At 61.3% G+C, this 17,253-nt stretch overlaps 1 protein-coding gene across 1 annotated transcript; it reads right to left on the minus strand.

Annotated features, from left to right (window-relative positions):
* Positions 1-554: 554 nt before the first annotated feature.
* PLICBS_007262 (uncharacterized protein) lies at positions 555-16,913 on the minus strand (the record flags this gene model as incomplete). Its single annotated transcript, XM_065601143.1, has 1 exon — positions 555-16,913. One exon carries the CDS (start codon positions 16,911-16,913, stop codon positions 555-557), a length of 16,359 nt encoding a protein of 5,452 aa, XP_065457215.1.
* Between the last annotated feature and the right edge of the window lie 340 nt (positions 16,914-17,253).

Genomic DNA, 17,253 nt, shown 5'->3' on the forward strand with positions numbered 1-17,253 from the left:
AGTCACGCTGCACAAGCACAGAAGTCATTATTGAGGCTACACCACGTCCTCGCCCATTCTTCAAAGCCAAATAAATACCGATCAAGTTCTACTACGTGCATAACAGCATAACAGCCTTTTTTGATAACGTACAACCATGAAAACAGACAGACAAGTTTTCTTTCAAAAACAACATCGACAGGCATAAATCGTAGCTTCCAGGTAGACGGAAGCGTTTCAGACGCGGTGCAAAGCAGACAAAAAACGTCAAAAACATCGTGACCGTAAACCAAATCCTCTCGCGGATATATCATCATCAGGCTCTTCGCTCGTCAATGCCCGCCCCTCCCTTATTTGTACCAACGCTCCCCTGCCTCCCCCCTTTCCCTGTGGTATACACACTCAAATTGTATGTGCGTCATCGCTGACCTCCAGAAGAATGATGCCTGGAATTGCCCCTTTTGTTTCCCCGGGGTTTGTGCCTGTATGTTCCCCGTATGCCGTGCGCCCCCCAAATCTGTGTGCCGCCGGTTTGTGTGTGTGAGTGTGCGTGTGTTTGTGCCTTGCCGGCTCTTCTAGATGCCACCCTCCATGTAGTCTGCCTCAGTGCCCATGTGCTCAGTCACGACGCTAACGCGGCTGGGTGCCCCGAGGGAGGCCCCGCCGGCGTCGCTCGATGGCGTGAGGTGCCGCTTGCTCTTGTCGCGGGCGATGAGCACCTGCGCCGGGCAGACGACGATCTTGTCCTCGCCGACGCCGGCGTCGTCGCCCCGCTTGACGACCAGCGGGAAGAGCACGATGCGGACGATGGCGCCGCGCGCCTCAAGCTCCTCGTTGGTCTCGGCGGTCTTGCCGCTCCGCTCGTTCATCATGGACGCATCGAACTGAACGGTGGCGGCCAGCTCGCCGTCGGCGTCGTACTCGGGCTGCAGCGGCGGCAGCATCATGTACTCTGCCCGCTGCGTGCGCATCTCGACGGAGAGGTCCACTGCCTCGCGCATGACCCGGCGCAGCTGCGACTGGATCTGGTCCTCCAGGTTGCTGGGAGGTGGCAGGATCTTGCACAGCGTCTGGAAGATGGCTTGAACGACGGCCTCGGTGTCGAGGTCCCGCTGGGACTTGAAGTTTTCGCGCCTCGAGAGCAAGGTCAGGGTTACGGCGCGCCATTGCCGCACGGCCTCGGAGGGGCCAACGTCTAGGAGAAGCTTCTCGAGCGACTTGAGCTTCTGCCGCTGCTCGCGATCCATGCCGAACAGGTATCGCGTAAAGACAAACTCCCAAATCATGTTCATCGTCATGGACATGAATATGTCGCGGCGCTTGACGCGGTCGTTGAGGTATGTGTCGACGTCGGAGCCGTCGAGGACGGCGTTGTCGAGGCGATCAATGGTCTTTTCATCGTTGATCTCGTTGGTGAGGCGACATGCGCGCATGTCCGAGAACTTGGAGAAGCGCAGCACCCACTGCTGGACGTGCGAGCAGAGCTGCTGGCAGCGGTTGTCAAAGTAGTCCTCGTCCTTGATGTCGAGGAAGTGGGCGTCGGCAGACTTGGAGTCGAGTATCTTGCGCTGCATCTCGCGGATCTGCTCCTTGGCGGCCTCGAGCTGGGCGCGCAGGTCGGCAATCTCGGCGTCCTTGGCCTGGAGGGTCTCGTCGAACCCGGTGTGGGCGCCGCGGGCCTCGTCCAGCTCGCGCGACACGGTGGCATGGCGGACCTCGAGGTCGGCGTAGCGGGCGCTGTTGTCCTTGGAGGCGAGCTCGGCGTTGGCGCTGGCGAGTCCCTCATTGACCTCGGTGAGTCGGTTCACTTCGTTTTGCAGGAACTGCAGGCTTTGCTTGAGGGCCTCAATCTCGGCGTCGCGGTCTGATAGCACCGTGGCGGCGCGCTGGCTGAGGTTCTGCTCGGCGTAGGCGCGGGCTTCAGTCAGGGCTCGGTTGTCGTCGAGGAGCTGCTGGACGCGGGACTCGAGCTCGAGGACCTGCATGCTCTGGCGGCGGCGCATGCTGTGCGGCCTGGTGGGGGACCGCGGCGAGCCGATGCGGCCCTCGCCGTAGCCGTCGAACACGTCGGCCATGTCCTTGTCGCCGTCCCGGGTGGAGGAGCGGACGCGGCTCTCATTGGCGACGGGCGGCGGCGGGGGCGACGTCGACGACGACGATGGCGACTTGTCCTTGCGAAGCTTTGATGCCGAGGAGGACGAGGCGGCGGCGGCGGCGGCGGCGGCTCCAAGTGCGGCGGCTCCCAGTCCCAGGGCTGCAGCAGCATGGGCGGTGGTTGGGGTGGAGCTTCGGCTGCCGCCAGCAAGGTTGCTAGAGCTGCTTTGTTGACGGAGCGCGCGCAGGTCACCGCTCATGCGCTTGTCGACCCGGCGGAGTGGGGGCGTTGGCGTGGCCGTCGCCCGGGTGATGCCTGGACTCTCAGGCCGCAAGCGCAGTGGCTCGGGCGTCCTGTGGCGCGAGAGGCTGGTGTTGGAGGCGGACCGGCGCGGTTCGGCCCGGGGCGAGGGGCCCTGCTGTAGGTCCAGCTGGCGCTGGTGCTGCTGGTGCGCCGCCATGGCCACGCCGTCGCTGACGCTGCGATCCTGAGCATCACTCTCCACTGCCTGCCGTCTCGGAGCCGCCAGGCCCCTGCTGCTGCTCGCGTCTCCGCCCAGCTCGCCGTAGCTCTTCTGCGTCCTCCGCAGCCTCTTCTCCGGCTCTGGCGTCGCTTCGGCGTGTCCGACGGGCCCTCGAAGCACCGGCGTGTCGTCTCGAACCAACACGGGCGTCCCGTACGGCGAGTGTCGCGATCGCTTGTCGTGCGGTGGCTCCGGCGTGCGCGGCATCGCGCGTGGCATGCCCTCGATCCAGTCGCCCGTGTGCACGCCGCTGTCCCGCTGCGCTTCCTCGTCGCTGAACAGGTTGCTCCGTCGTCTCGTCGGGTTGGGTGACTCCGCCGCGAAGCCGCTGTCGCGATTCATCTCAGGCGTCGGCCAGCTAAGCTTGGTCGCTTCGTCCTCGGCCTCGGGCACCTCTTCGACCGCCGGCAAGGCACGGGTTGGCGATCGCCGAAACTCGCTCGCCGCCGGCGACAGGCTCCCCAGCCTTGCCTCTTCCTCGTCCCTCTCCCGCAACAGGCCCCCTACCGGCTCCTCCACCTCGGATCCCCGCCGCAACAGCCCAACCGGCTGCGGGCTCATTGAGCCCATCTCGCCTCGCCCGAGCACTGGGCTCTCCGCGAATTCATCGTCCAGCCGAGCGCCCTGTCGTGCAGTCTCCTTCCAGCCACTCTCCGACTCCGTGAAACTCTCGCTCATCGCAGTGATTGGCACTTCCTTGGCCTTGCTCGGCTCGCCCACCTCCACATTGCCTCCCGCAATCGAGTCTCCCATGATCGCTCCCTTGTCCGCCTGCAAGCTCTTCTTGTCTGCACCCTCCCACAGTGCCGGGTCATCGAAAAGGTCGCCCTCCTGCTGCTGTCGCTTGTCCACAATCTTGCTCTGCTTGCCCTTCTTTTTCTTCTTGCCGCCTCCAAATCTCTCGGCCAGGAGAGCCACCCCGCCGGACAGGGCGCCGGCTGCAGCAGCCGCGTCCCCGTCACCTGAGCTTGATCGCGCGCGAGAATTATCCTTTGTAGGCGTGGCTGGCACATCTCGCGACGATCCCTCGCTCGCTTTCCTTTGGACGGGGAACTCATCGCTGGCAAACGCGCTCATATCCTGAGCTCGCGCCGAGTTTCCAGGCAACCTGGGATCGCTCTCCCAGACATCATCAAAGGCATTCGCCCCGGACTGAGTAGCCTCATCGTCGGCAGTGCCGCCGGTCATGTCCTCCATTGCATCGAGGCTGGGTTGCTCAATCGCGTCGATGTCCTTTGCCGAGGCTTCTTCCGTTGCTGCAGGCTCTTGGGTCGTGGCTGTGCGAACGGGCGGCGCTTCGACGCCCTTCTTGCCCTTCTTCTTCTTGGATTTCGTCACCGAGACCTGCGACTTGGGGACAGAAAAGTCATCGAACCAATCGTCAGAAGCGGGCTGGTCTCTAGAATCCCCTTCGACCGCAGGAATGTCCTCGACGATTTCCCGCGGAGCTTCCTCCTGGACAGGAGCATCGTCGCGTAGAGTATCCAGCACCATGACTTGGCTCGACTTTCGCTTCTTCTCCTTCTTTGACTTTTTTCGTCCTGGCATCGCCCAAGTGTCTCCGGGGCTTGCCTCGACGGGCGCCGCCTCCGGCTCGGCTATGATAGGCTCCCTCTCCGGAGCAGCCACGGGCTCAGAAGGGCCTCCACGAGCGTCGACATCCATGGCGTCGTCTGCAGCCGGCTGCTCGTGTTCTGGTTGCCATTCCATTGCAGCAGGCTTGGCTTCCGCGGCCTCGACGGATGCGGACGAAGCGATTTGGCTGTCCTCTACATTTGGCGTCTCTGGTTGAACCGGCTCCACTGGTGCTGTAGCAGGCTCGTCGAAGGCGGATAAGGGAATACCCTTGTTCTTCTTCCCCTTGCCCTTCTTTTTCTTTGACGGCATTGCCCATTCGTCGTCGGCCTCCACGGGAGGAGTAGGCTCCTGAATGGCTCGCGATTCCTCGGCCTCCAGAGGCACATCAACGAGCGTGGTCTCCTCGGCAGTGGCTGCCTCTTGGCTAGGAAGGGCAAGATCCTTGTCCTCGGCGGGGATGTCGACAACGGCTTCTTGGTCATCCAAGGCAACCACTGGGGTCATGGAGCCGCTGCTCGACTTGCCCTTCTTCCCCTTCTTGCCCTTTTTCTTGACTGGGAACGCCCATGCGTCGTCGGCTGTAGCTTCGTCAGCTTGAGCTGGCGCTGAAGGTTCAGAAACTTCCGCGAAAGCAGCAGCTTCTTCTCGAGGAAGTGCCGACTCGGCCGCCTGGTCAGACATGAGGACGTCATGCGCCGAAGTGTGGTCTTCTGGTGGTGAAGCTGCAAAGGCGGCCTGTTCGACTGCGGGTTCCAGAGCGTCAACGGCCTGAGCGTCCGACTGAATTGGCGAGTCCGAGGCAGTGGGCTCAGCGACCTCCTGAGCTACTTCAATAGGCGGCGACTCTAGAGGCAGTTCTGGCTCATTGACAGGCGTTGCGATGCCGCTGCTCTTCCGACCCTTCTTGCCTTTCTTGCCCTTCTTTATCGTAAATGCCCAGTCGTCGACCTCCTCGGCAAGCTGGGGTGGTTCGGGAACAGCCGGCGGCAGGTCGGTTGCCTCTGCAGCCGCCTCACGAGTTTCCTCGAGCTCAGGCTTCGGCACATCTTCAGGCGTTTTCTCCGGCGCGGCGACATCTGGCATCGCCACAACTTCGGGTTCGTCTGCCGGTGTCATCGTGCCACTCCCCTTGGCCTTCTTGCCCTTTTTGCCCTTTTTCTTGACAGGCATGGCCCATTCGTCTTCCGCTTCGGCAGGTGCAGCGCTCTCGAAATCCCGCGAAGTTGTTTGAGGCTCGATGTTGTCAACCCCGCGGCTCAACTCACCGCCAGTCTCCATGCGTTGGTCGTCTGCGGCTGCAGGGTCCGATTGTTGCTCCGCTTCGGAGGTTGGGACGGCCTCGGCATTGAGCTCGGCGGGGCCGAGACTCGCTCTGCCCTTCTTCTTGCCCTTCTTGGACTTTTTGGTTGTCATTTGAAATCCAAAGCCATCGTCTTCGACTTCTGGTGGAGGCTGCGGGTCTTGCGGGAGAGTTTCAGGCTGGTCAATTGGCGCGGCTTCGTCCATCTCATCGGCCCACGAGCTAAAGGTCGGCTGAGGCGACTCCTCGGCAGGCTTCGGTTCGGGCGCCTCGTCCGTGGGAGTGTCTGCGGAATCTCCAGCCGCCATGCCAGCGGCTGCAACTCCAGCGGCAGCCCCGAGAGCAGTAGCGGCCAACTTCTGAGCCTTCTTCTTGTCCTTCTTGGACTTCTTGGTTGGCAGCCACTCCTCCGGTTCCGCCGAGACTTCCTCGGCAAATGCTGGCGAGCTCTCGGTATCGTCGAGCGTAGCAGACACGGTTTCCTCTGGATGCTGTGATACAGGCGCCGGGTCTTCTCTGGATACGTCTGTACTGGGCTCCGCCGACTCTTCCACCAGACTTTCTTGCTTCTTTTTCTTCTTCTTGTCTTTCTTGGAGAGCTTTCGCTGAGGCATCGTGTCCCAGGTGTCCTCCGCGACAGCATCATTTTGACTCTGAGCTTCCGAGGGGGGCTCCTCATCAGGCTTCGAAGCATCTGCCTGTTGTTCTGGAACATCCTGAGCTCCAGTACCTGCATCGGGAATGGCAGATTCTTGAGTAGACAGGCCCGGGACGTCTCGATAGGCATCCGGCATGTCGGTATCGTTCAAAGGCGTAGCAGGAGGGTCGCCCATTTCCGTGTCCTCTGCCTGGGGAACTACCACAGCATCTTCAGAAGGGGGTGGCGCAATCTCAGCGGCAGCCTCATCGGCAGGTGTGAACTCTTCTTCCGGCTTCGGGGCGGGCTCAGTGATGGGCAAGTTCGAGCTTTCGGCCTCCGGCTCGTCCCAAGGGAGGGCCTCAACTTGACTTTTGCGACCCTTCTTTCCCTTCTTGCCCTTCTTAGTGGTCACTGGAACCGACCACTCGTCATCTGGATTGGGTTCAGGCATATCGTCCTCCGGTTTGGAGTCGCCCGGGGCTTGTTCTGATGGGAGAAGCTCAGGTTCTGCCAGTCCCTCCTCGGCTTGGTTGCGCTCGAGCTCGGTGTCCTGAGCAGTCTCTTCGATGACGGGGGCAACAGGCTCGAAGGGGGCGGCACTGACCGGCTCATCTTTCATGGCCGAGTCTTGATCAAGGTCAAGGGGCGCAGAACTGTCGACGGTAGTATCCGGTAGAGCCTCAACGTCCAGACGGATCTGGGATTCCGTGATGTCTTCCGTTGGCGCGGAGCTTTCACCTAGCGCATCGCTTTCCGCGGCAAGAGTGGACTTTTTCTTGTCCTTCTTTGAGACAGGTGCACTCCAGAAGTCATCCGCAACAGGCTCCTTGACAGCTTCTACCTCTCGAGAACTATCAGCCTCAGAAGGCGGTGAGCTCTCGTCGGCTGCGAGTTCCAGAGCCTTGGCCTTCTTCTTCTTTTTCTTGTCTTTCTTAGACAGGCCAAAGCTCCACTCGTCGTCTTCTTTCTTGTCGGGCCCATCCGGGACCGCAACTTCCTCCGCGGCAGGGACCTCGGCTGAAGGCTCTGCTTGGGAGGGCACCGGCTCAGCATCGTCCTTGGCCGTCTCGACCACAGGGTCAATGTCCATTCGCGTGGACTCTGTCGCTTGATCCGCCGTAGTGTCCAGTCTTTCTGGCTCCGGCTCCGGTGGTGTCGTAGTCTCGGGTTCCTGTGGGATTTCGGGTTCGACGTTCTTAGCCTTCTTCTTTTTCTTGTCTTTCTTGGACTTCTTCAGACTGAACCCACCCCACTCGTCATCGGGATTTGCCTCTGACTGTTGCTCACCGGCCCCAGGCGTGTCGCCGGATGCTGCCTCCTCGTGCTGCCCAGTCTCTTCAGTCATCGTTGCAACCTCGGGCGCCGTTGGCTCTTCAGCCGTGCGGTCCAAAGTAGGGCTCTCGTCGCCCTTTAGTTCCAGGTCCACTTTGTCCATCACCGGGACCTTGTCGTCTGAGGCTGTGCCCTCTGCTGAATCGAGCTGCGTCGCCTCGTCCAGGGCGGCTTGCTTCTTCTTCTTTTTCTTGTCCTTCTTGGACATCTTCACAGGGAAGAGAAACTCGCTTTCGTCACCAGCGGGGGTGTCAACGGGTCCGGTCTCTGGGATAGGCTGTTCGGGCGGCTCGTTTGCCACGCTCTTAGACTCAGGTTCTGACGGCTTCTCGGGCTCAACGATTGTGTTGTCGGGTGCGTCGTCATCAAGAGGATTTTCTTCCACAGGTAGCACGGCTTCTGATTCCGGCTGAACTTCTGCATCTGCAGGAACAGCCTCGGGTTGCGGGACGTCCACATCATCTTGAGCTAGATCCCGAGGTTTCGATTCAGATTCAGGCGGCGTCTCCACGTCGAGCGAGTCCCAGGAGAAGGTATTCTTCTTTTTCTTGCCCTTCTTGCCCTTCTTCGGAACCTCAAACTCAGCCTCGGGATCAACAGACGGTACAGATGTTTCGGCTGGTGCAGCTGCTTCGGCCGGTGGCGTGCTGGCGGCGGGCTCATCGTCCCACGTGCTGGACATTTGGCTCTGGCGCTTCTTCTTCTTGACCTTTTTGCCCGTGACCTGAGGCCACTCGTCGACAGCGGCGGATTCCTGGCTCGGTTGGTCGGTGGTGGCAGCAGCCAACGGCTCCTCCAAGCTTGTCGGCTCTTCCGTCAAAGCGACAGGCTCGACAACCGGCTCAGAGCTGGACTCTACCACTGGCTCCTGTTCTGCCGGGGAGCCGGATTTGCTGCCCTTCTTCTTGCTCTTTTTGGACTTCTTCCCACTGATGAGCCTGTCCCATTCATCTTCTGTCTGACTCTCCGGGGCCTCGACCTGCGGTGTGTCCGCCGATAGCTCTCTCGAGACTTGCTCATCAGCTAGGGGCAGAGGCTCCGTTTCGTCTTCAATGGGGTTTGTCGGGGCTGCAACCTCGTCCGCCTGCATTGCAGAAGGCTCCCCCGCTGCTTGGACGTCGTCAAGCGGGATGTCGGCGGGAGCCACCGACTCAGTCTCTGGCCTTGGAGAGGAGTCCTCCTCGAGCAGATCCCAAACACTTGACTGGCTCTTCTTCTTGTTCTTTTTGCCCTTCTTCTTAGGAACGGCAAAGCCTTCGAAGGTGGCTTCGGGCGCGGGCTCTGCAACGTGCTCTCTCTCGTCCGGGGTCGGTTCATCGGCTTGCGTTGGCTCAATGCTGGACGGCTCCTGAGTGAGCTGAGAGGGACCGTCGTCTTGAGAGAAGAGGGGTTCGGAGACGTGCGACTCCAGCGGGCGGGGTTGGTCGGCCTCTCGGTCTGTAATTTCTGCGGTTTCTTTAGTCTCCTCTGCCGAGATCTCAGCAGCCGCATCATGGCCAAGGCTTGCGGCAAGAGCAGTAGCTGAGGCGGCGGCAGCTGTCGCCGCCGCCAGGGCAGGGGTAGAGTCGTTGCGGCCTTCAGCTGTGGACTCATCCTGGGCAATGCTCTCCAGAGCAGGGGCCTCTTTGGTTGACACGACGTCAAGAGACTTATCGAGGCCCTCTCGCTCGGGCTCCGGCGCTGCAGGAGTCTCCTCCGGCTCCCACTGCACTGACTTTCGCTTGTTCTTCTTCTTCTTTCCCTTCGTGACGGGAGCAAAGTCAGATTCAAGTGCCGTGGACGTTGCATCCTCGATAGGTGGCTCCACAGCTCGGTCAACCGGTTCATCGGCGGGACGGCCCAGCTTCTGTGCCACTTCAACAGGAGGTTCGTCAGCGGTCTCTGCCGGAGCTGGCTCGTCCAGCTGAAGGCTCTTGCGCTTTTTCTTCTTCTTGTCCTTCTTGGACGTCGCCGGGACCGACCATTCATCGTCTGGATCAGTCGTCGGTGGCTGGTCGGAGAAGGACGAGGCGGCCTCCTGTTGACTGGAGCTACCGGGCTCAACAAGCGTGGCCTCGCCCATGGCAGCCTCTGTCAGTGGTACAGAGTCGTCGACGTCGAGGCCCTTGGCTTCGTCTTGGATGGGTTCGGGAGGTTGATCACTGGCCAGAGTGTCCGTGCCCTTTTCTTCCTCTGTAGACGGAGTTTGGGACTCAGTATCCGCCGTCTGGGGCTCGTCCCAGACCATGGCCTGCTTGCCCTTTTTCTTCCTCTTCTTGTCTTTCTTGGAAGAGGCTGGGGTTGACCACAAGTCTTCAGCATCGGCCTCGGCAGCCGGTTCCGCCGCAGGGATAATTGCTTCTGTCTGGGCCGGAGTCTCAGCCACGTCGGGCGTTCTTGCTTCGCTGGCGGGTTCTGTGAGCTCTTGGACGGAAGACTGCTCCGGGTTGACGGTCTCAGCAGGGGTTTGAGTCCCGCTCTCGGTTGGTGCCGTGTCGTCATCCCAAGCCATAGCCGCCTGTTTTCCCTTCTTTTTCTTCTTCTTGTCTTTCTTAGAGGTAGAAGGGGTAGACCAGAAGTCATCAGGGATAGGTTCAGTCGCTGCCTCGGCCTCGGGAGCAGAAGCCGCAGGTTCGTCCGCCGCAGGCTCAGTCTCCGCAGTAATGGTTGGCTCTTCAACTGGAACAGCTACTTCGCCAGCAGGAGGGTCAGTGAGTTCCGGTAGCTCCTTGGGGGCACCTTCAGCTGGCTCATCTGCGGGGGCGGCCACATCATCGGCTGGAGCCTCAATCTCTGTAGGAGGGCTTTCATCCCATGCCATGGCAGCCCTGCCCTTCTTCTTCTTCTTGCTCTTCTTTGTCGGAGCCATCCAGAAGTCTTCCTCGGCTGGCTGCGCCGGTTCAGCTTCGCGAGGTGTCTCCTCAGGAACTTGTTCAGTGGCCGGGGCGTCAACGGCTTGAACAACCTCGGTAGCATCAGAAGGGCCGAGTCCGGTCTCTGTGACTGCCTCCACTGGATCATCAGTCGCCCGAGGAGTTGAGCCGTCTGCAGGACCCTCCAGGGACTCGTCTTTCGGCGCAAAGTCCGTGGGAATGCTGGAGGGCGGGAGTGAGATGTCCTTAGCCAGGGCGATATCCGACACTTCAGCTGGGGTATCCGCTGGAGTCTCGTCCCTTGCAAGCACAACCTCTGGAACTTCGGCGTGTTCCACGACAACCGGCTCCTCAACTGCCGGCTCCACGGGCTTCTCGCCAACGGTATCCTCCCATGACAGAGATTTGCGCTTGTTCTTTTTGCCCTTCTTGCCCTTCTTTGGCTGTTCGAATTCATCCTGAGACGGCTCGGGTTGGGATGATGGCGTGTCCTCCTTGGCTGTATCATCCGCCGAAGCAGAAGCAATGATCGCGGCGGCAGTTCCAACTGCTGCAGTTGCTGCCGCAGCCTCAGCGAGATCCAATCCCTTGTTTTTGCGCGCCTTCTTGGCCTTTTTCTTCTCCTTGGCCGTCATCGTCTGCCACTCGGCCGGCTCGGCTTCTTCAAGAGCAGTGGAAGTCTCCTCTGGCATTGCCTTCTCAGGCGAAGGTTCTTCCGCAGGCTGCTCTTTGGCTGGGGGTCCCGCGGGCCAGGAATGAGCCTCCTCGAACGAGTCGTCGGGCGTGCCCTCGCGCGCATCAGAGAAATGCTCGTCGGCTGACGTCAGGTCTTCCATGACATCGGGCAAGGCGTCGTCCACGCCAAGCCTCTTGGAAGGGCTGGAGCCCCAGTGGCTCGATGCGAAATCGTCGCTGTCGATGGTCTTGTTAGATCTGACAGATGACGGCGTGGAGCGCAGCAGGTACGAGCTCCTATCTTTTGACATGGGCTCCACGGGATCAGGTTCAACATACATGGCTGACTGATCATCATTGCGAAGCGGGGGCAATTCTTGGAATTCGGGCTTCGCGTCTGCCTTGGGCGTAGTCTCCTGGGATCCGGCAAGATCCTGCTCTTGAGCGAGCTGAGCCACGCTGGTGTCGATTCGGAGGCCAGTATCGGCGAGATCCTCCGCGCTCAGCCCGCGATGGGCGACGTCGTACGCATCTCCGAACTCGGGCGCAGGCGACTCCCTCGACGACGGTTCGCTGGGTGGTAGCTCAGGCAAGTCGTCTTGTTGAGGAATAGCATCGGCCGAGTTGTGTCTCGAGTGCTCGAGGAGGTACAGGGGTTTGATCTCCCGGCTGCTGTCCCAGGAAATATGGCGCCCTTGCCGTCGTGTAGCAGAATCGGGGGCGCTGCCGGGAGAGTCGAGGGGCGGGGATCTGAACGTGCCGGAGCCAGGAGTGCTGGGACTTGCCCTGTGGCCCAGTCTCAGCGAGATGGGGATGGCGGTCCTGCTCGGCGACTTGACGGGAGTCTCCTGAGCGCTCCGCCGACGACGGTGAGTAGTGTACTCGCGCTTCAAGTTGCGTTCGTCGGGCGGCGTGTCCGGTCGACTATCCGGAAGTGTTGGCAGCTCTTCGGGGGAGTGTGTTGGGCTGCCCGGCTCGCTCGGAGGAAGGGGGAGGAGGTCGCCATATTGGGGGTCGATGGCGGGCTTGATTGCTCGCGGAGCAACCTCGGGGTCGATGGCGTCAAAGTCCCGCGCCTCTTCTGCGCGATCCAGAGTATCCGGCCCCTTGTCGAATTCTTCTTCGGTGGCATGTGAGCGACTGGCCGCCATGTAAGCAGCGGCGGCAGCGGCAGCAGTCGCAAAGCCGGCACCTGCGCCAGGGGTGCCGGCATTACCTAAAAAAGAATCCTTCTTGTCGTCCTTGGACTTGAAGATGCTGGAGAACAGACCACTTGATCTCTTCTCCACGTCCTTGTCCTTGCTCCTGCGAGATGAGCTATCCGGTGCAGAGGCCACGGACTTGGTGTCGTCGTCATCGTAGCGAGATGACCTTCTGCTGTCTGAGTCCTTGTCTCTGCTCCGACGCGAAGAGCCGCCTGGCGCCGACGCAACTGACTTGGTGTCATCATCATCGTACCGGGACGACCTCGTCTCCGACTCCTTGTCCTTGCTTCTGCGAGACGAGCCACCAGGCGCTGAAGCAATTGACTTGGCATCGTCATCATCGTAGCGGGATGACCTCCGCTTCTCACGCTTCTCGCGCTTCCTGTCGTCGTCGAATCGACCTTCCGAGACGACAGACGTCACCTCACGATCCTCGAAGGGATCGCTCTTCCGTGTGTCAGGTGGCTGGTCGCCATAGTCGTCAAAGTCGTCGTCCACCCCGCTTCTTCGCTTCGACTTGCTACTTCTCTTGCTGGAGCTCTCGGCAGACACTTCAGACGCAGCGCGGGATGTCGACTCGTAGACACCAGAGTCTCTCTTAGACTTCTTCTTCGACTGTTTGGGGGTGTCCCACTCATCGTTAGGATCGACGTTGCGAAGTGATTGTAAGTCCTCGAAGGCGTCCGTAGGAACCGAGACCTTGGAGGATGCGTCGTCTTCAAGGTCTCGACTCTTGCGGTTCTTCTTGGATTTCTTGCGCCCCGTCTCCTCCCAGAAGTCTTCGCCAGCGTCACGATCTTGGCTAGGCTCAGACTCGGCCACTGGGGTCCACGACTCGTCCTGAGCGAGTGCTTGCGCCTTGGCCGCCTTGTCGCGCTTCCGCTGCTCCTTCTTGCTGAGCTTTTCCGGAGCCTCGGCGGCGTCATCGAATGTTGGCCTCTCTGAGCTCTCGGCAGCAGGCTCAGACATGTCCAGGGACTGCCGCTTGAGCTTTTCGAGCTTCTTCTTATCCTTCTTGCTCAGCTTCGCGGGAACCTCGGCCCACTCATCGGCCGCGGGCTCGTCCCTGGGCGTCTCAACCTCGCCGACGACATACCCAGGGTCAGGGACTGACCGCTCGTTAGGGGCGCCAGTCAAGTTGGTGACGACATCCGCAAACGACGTATGGTTCCAGCCATCTCCATTAGGCTCGCTCTCGCCGGGGGGAGAATCGCGTCGCCGATATGCCGGGTCGTCGATGACGATGTTGGGGTCGAACCCTGTATCCTTGAGGCCGGCAGCGAGGGTGGCGGCAAACTCAATGTCATCTCCAAAACCGCCAGGCATCCTCTCCGGGTGCGGGCTCGGCGGCTTCGGACCTGGGACCGGCGGTGCTCCCGAGTCATCTGCGAAGCTGTGCTCGGGGCCTCCAGCCCCGAAATCTCGAGGTTTGGAGTTGTCATGCTCCTTGCTTTCTATCACTTCGATCTCGTTGGCCGGCTCGCGGCTGCTCCCAGCAATGGCCGCGGCAATCATGCCCCACTGACTCGATTGGTTGAGGCGCGGTCTCGGCTTCTCCTCTGCCTTGTCCCAGCTCGGCTCGGTGTCGCTCCGTGGCTCGGGCGTCTCAACCTCGAAGCTCTTGGTCGAGTTCTCGCCCCACGTCACAGACTTGGCTGACGACGGCTGAGAGGCGTCGTTGTCCGCCTCGACTACCACCTCGGGAACGGACCTGGACGATGGCTCGCGCCGCTCTTGCGTATCCTTCTCACGCTTGGCATGATCCGGGCTCGGTGTGGCCTGGCGGCTAGACACGGGTGTGGGATACACCAGGTTGAGCAAGGGTCTGTCCCTCTCGCACGAAGGGTCCCGAGACCTGAACAGAGGCGCGTCCAGGCCGTTGGCTCGGAACTTGTGGATTTCCTTGGGGAAGATCTTGTTGTCGATTCGCACATCGGCGTTGGGCTTGTCGTACGGGTTCTTGTCCGGATCTTGGTGACTATCCTCGTACTGCGGGGGTGAAACAATCTTAGTCTCATCCTGGGCGTCTTCCTTGTATCGATCAACAACCGAGCGGTCCGGGGTCTGGCTGCGAGAGCGGATCTCGTCCTCGGCAATCTTGCGTGCAATGACTGACTCGCGGTAGGCACGGTTCGCCCGCTCTTGGACTTCGTCGACGTCGCGCATCCGCTCACGCCTGTCGCCATTCGAGCGCTCGTCATAGCGGTTTCGAGATCGAGACCGAGATCGAGACTTGATTGTCTCCACGGCGACGGCGGCAGCAATCACACCCGCAGCCGCAGGGATGGTGGAGTGCTTCGTCTCCACGTAGATATCCTTGGCGGCCTTCTCTTCCTCCTCGTAGGTATTGCGTCGACGAGGCTCTGGACTTCGCGGAGCACCCTGTGCACCTTTCTTGTAGTCCTCAACCATTTGCTCAATTTCAAACGAGTCCTTGCGGCTCAGCCTGGCGTCCGGAATGGATGGTCGGGGCGCCCAGTCACTGAATGTCGGTTCCCGGTCAACTGTTACCACAGTCGGTGTCAAAGGGCGAGCAGGTCCTGCGTCTGGGGCAGCCAGGTCATTGTCGTGGATCTGATACTGGAAAGGGTCAACGGGGGTTCTCTGGGGGGGGTGGTTGCCTGGGTCATCAGCGCTCTCGGGACCTGCCTTTTCGGCCTTGTAGAGATCACGGCGGTCGTCCCGGTCGTCATACTTGCGGCTGTCTCGCCGTGATGAGCGTGATACTTCGCTTCTGCCTCCAGCGTCCAGTTCAACCTCGATCTCTCCATTCCGGTAGGTACGGGTCTGGGGCTCGGGATAGTGGTCAACGGCCGTCTCGCGCTTCTTGCGGGGCGTCTCGTCATCCTCATGGCGCGAGGACCGCTTGTGCTCGCGGTCGTCGGCGTACTTGGATGAGTACGAGTCACGCTTCGAGCTCCGTCGCTCCTTGTCACGATCAGGCTCCTTGTCTTTGCGCTTCGGATCCTTCTCAGTTTTGTCAGACTTTTCGGAGCGACGATCGCGGTCCCGGCGGTCGTCGTCACGATAGTCACGATACTCGCGACTGTCGCGCTTGTCGCTCCTCTCGTCCTTCCTGTCGTCACGGCGATCGGACTTTCGCTCTTCCCTACTCTTCTTGCGGTTAAATGCCATGGCGGCGGCACCTGCGGCGGCCATGCCAATGCCAGCCATCGCCGCGTCGCTAAGACCCTTGTCTTCCGTTCGCGTGCGATGGTCTCGCGAGTCCTTGCGGCTGGCTTCCTCGAGCTTCTCGGCTTGGTACACCTTGGGGGAGACTGGCGTCTTCGGGACGGGTTGCTGCAGTGGAACAGGTTCCGGACGAGATCGGTAAGGAAGACCTTGACGGGAGATTGCGGACGCCGTTTCAGCATCGAACTTGGTCGGGTCGGTCGTCTTGCGTATGGGCTCAGTCTCAGCGCGTCGGAGCCTGTTGAAATCGCGGTACTGCGCAGCCGGGACGGCAGAGTCGCCATCCCTGAAAGGCTGAGGCGTGACAAGGCCATGAAGGGAATTGACAGGTCCAAAAAGCCGGGGGTCGACCGCGGATGTCTGCCTTCCATGCGTGGAGCGTCCGCCCACGGTCGAAGCAACAGCCGCTCCGGCAGCCGCTCCGGCCACGGCGGCAGCAGCAGGCCGAATAGCATGCGAGACGACGGACCCGTACGCGAGTTCCGAATCGGCGCCATCGCTCGACTCGCCATCCGAAGCAGACTCCCAGTCGGAGTCGTCGCCCGACGAGCCGTCGTGGGGGCGCGAGCTGCCAATGCCACGGCTCGCAGGACCGTCCCGCTTCTTGCGCCGAAAGTCACTGACGGTAGCGGCGGCAGCCATCAGACCGGACGGCCGAACCCGGCCCGCGGCCTTGAGGTCATGTTCGTTCTGCTTGCGCGCAAAGTCCTGCAACTGGCGACCCAGCTCGAGAATCTCCTCGTCCGTCTTGGCCCTACGCTGACCGGGGCGATTCGATCCGTCGGTGGCATAGCCGGCCGCAGGTCCGCGGTAATGCTGAGATGAGCCGGCGGCGACACCGGCGGCGACACCAGCGGCGGCAGCGGTGCCTGCCGAGGCGGCAGCAAAGCTCTCGCGCGGGCTGAAGCTGCGCCCCTTGGGTCTTGCGATGTAACCATTGCCGTAAGCGAGGTCAGAGTTGACCGAGGACGACGACGAGTTGCCAAAGTATAGGATGCGCCGCTTCCGTGCCTTGCCGCTCCTGCGACGCCGGAGCCTTGACCGCTCGGACGGCGCGCGGAAGAAGGTGCCGAAGACACCGCCGAAGCGGCTCGCGGGGTAGTGTCGCGAAATGTCCAGCAGCGACGACGAGAGGGAGCTGGAGGATGAGTTTGAGCTGGAGGGGGCGCGCGGGCGCTGATGCTGCGATGAATGCTGCTGCGACGGCTGCGGCGGATACTGATATGGCTGTTGCTGCTGTTGTTGCGGCTGGTACGGCTGATATGGTTGCTGATATTGCTGCTGCTGGTACGAGCCCGGGTAGTCATAGGCACCGCGGTCGGTCGCCGTCGTCGTCGTCGCAGCCGTCATCGGGGGCGCCGTCGTCGCCTGTGTGTAAGGGGTGTAAGGCAAAGAGTCCTGGGACATGGGCATAGGCGGCAGGTTGGTGAGCTGCGGCTGTTGCTGCTGCTGCTGCTGCTGCTGCTCGCGCGAGTCCCGTCTACTCTCTCGCCTGCGCCTGCGGGAGCTCTCTGGGCTCCGGCGCCGGGAGTCTCGCATCATGGTGGGCGTCGGTGCGTCGGCGCGCGCATGTGGTGTTGGTGGTGGTGGTGAGGGGGGAGGCGTCTCTGTGTGTTTGTGCGTGCGCGCTGCGAGGCGAGACGAGGCGGGATGTTTGGTTCGACGGGATAGTGGTTCGTGCGTGCGTGCGAAAGGCGAGAGTGTGAGTGTGAGTGTCTTGTTTTGATTTTGGGGCTGGTCGGTCGGCCGGTGGAGATGGATGGACGAACCGGCGGCGGAAAGCTCCCCCCTGCTCCCCTGCTCGGGCTGCTGCTGCTCATGGCTGCTCTCACGCCTCACTCACCCTCACCTTTTCGTCGCCCCGGGCCGCCCGCCGCCGCTG

Source organism: Purpureocillium lilacinum (assembly GCF_023168085.1).
Source record: "Purpureocillium lilacinum CBS 284.36 DNA, scaffold_5, whole genome shotgun sequence".
NCBI classification, from domain to species: Eukaryota; Fungi; Ascomycota; class Sordariomycetes; order Hypocreales; family Ophiocordycipitaceae; genus Purpureocillium; species Purpureocillium lilacinum.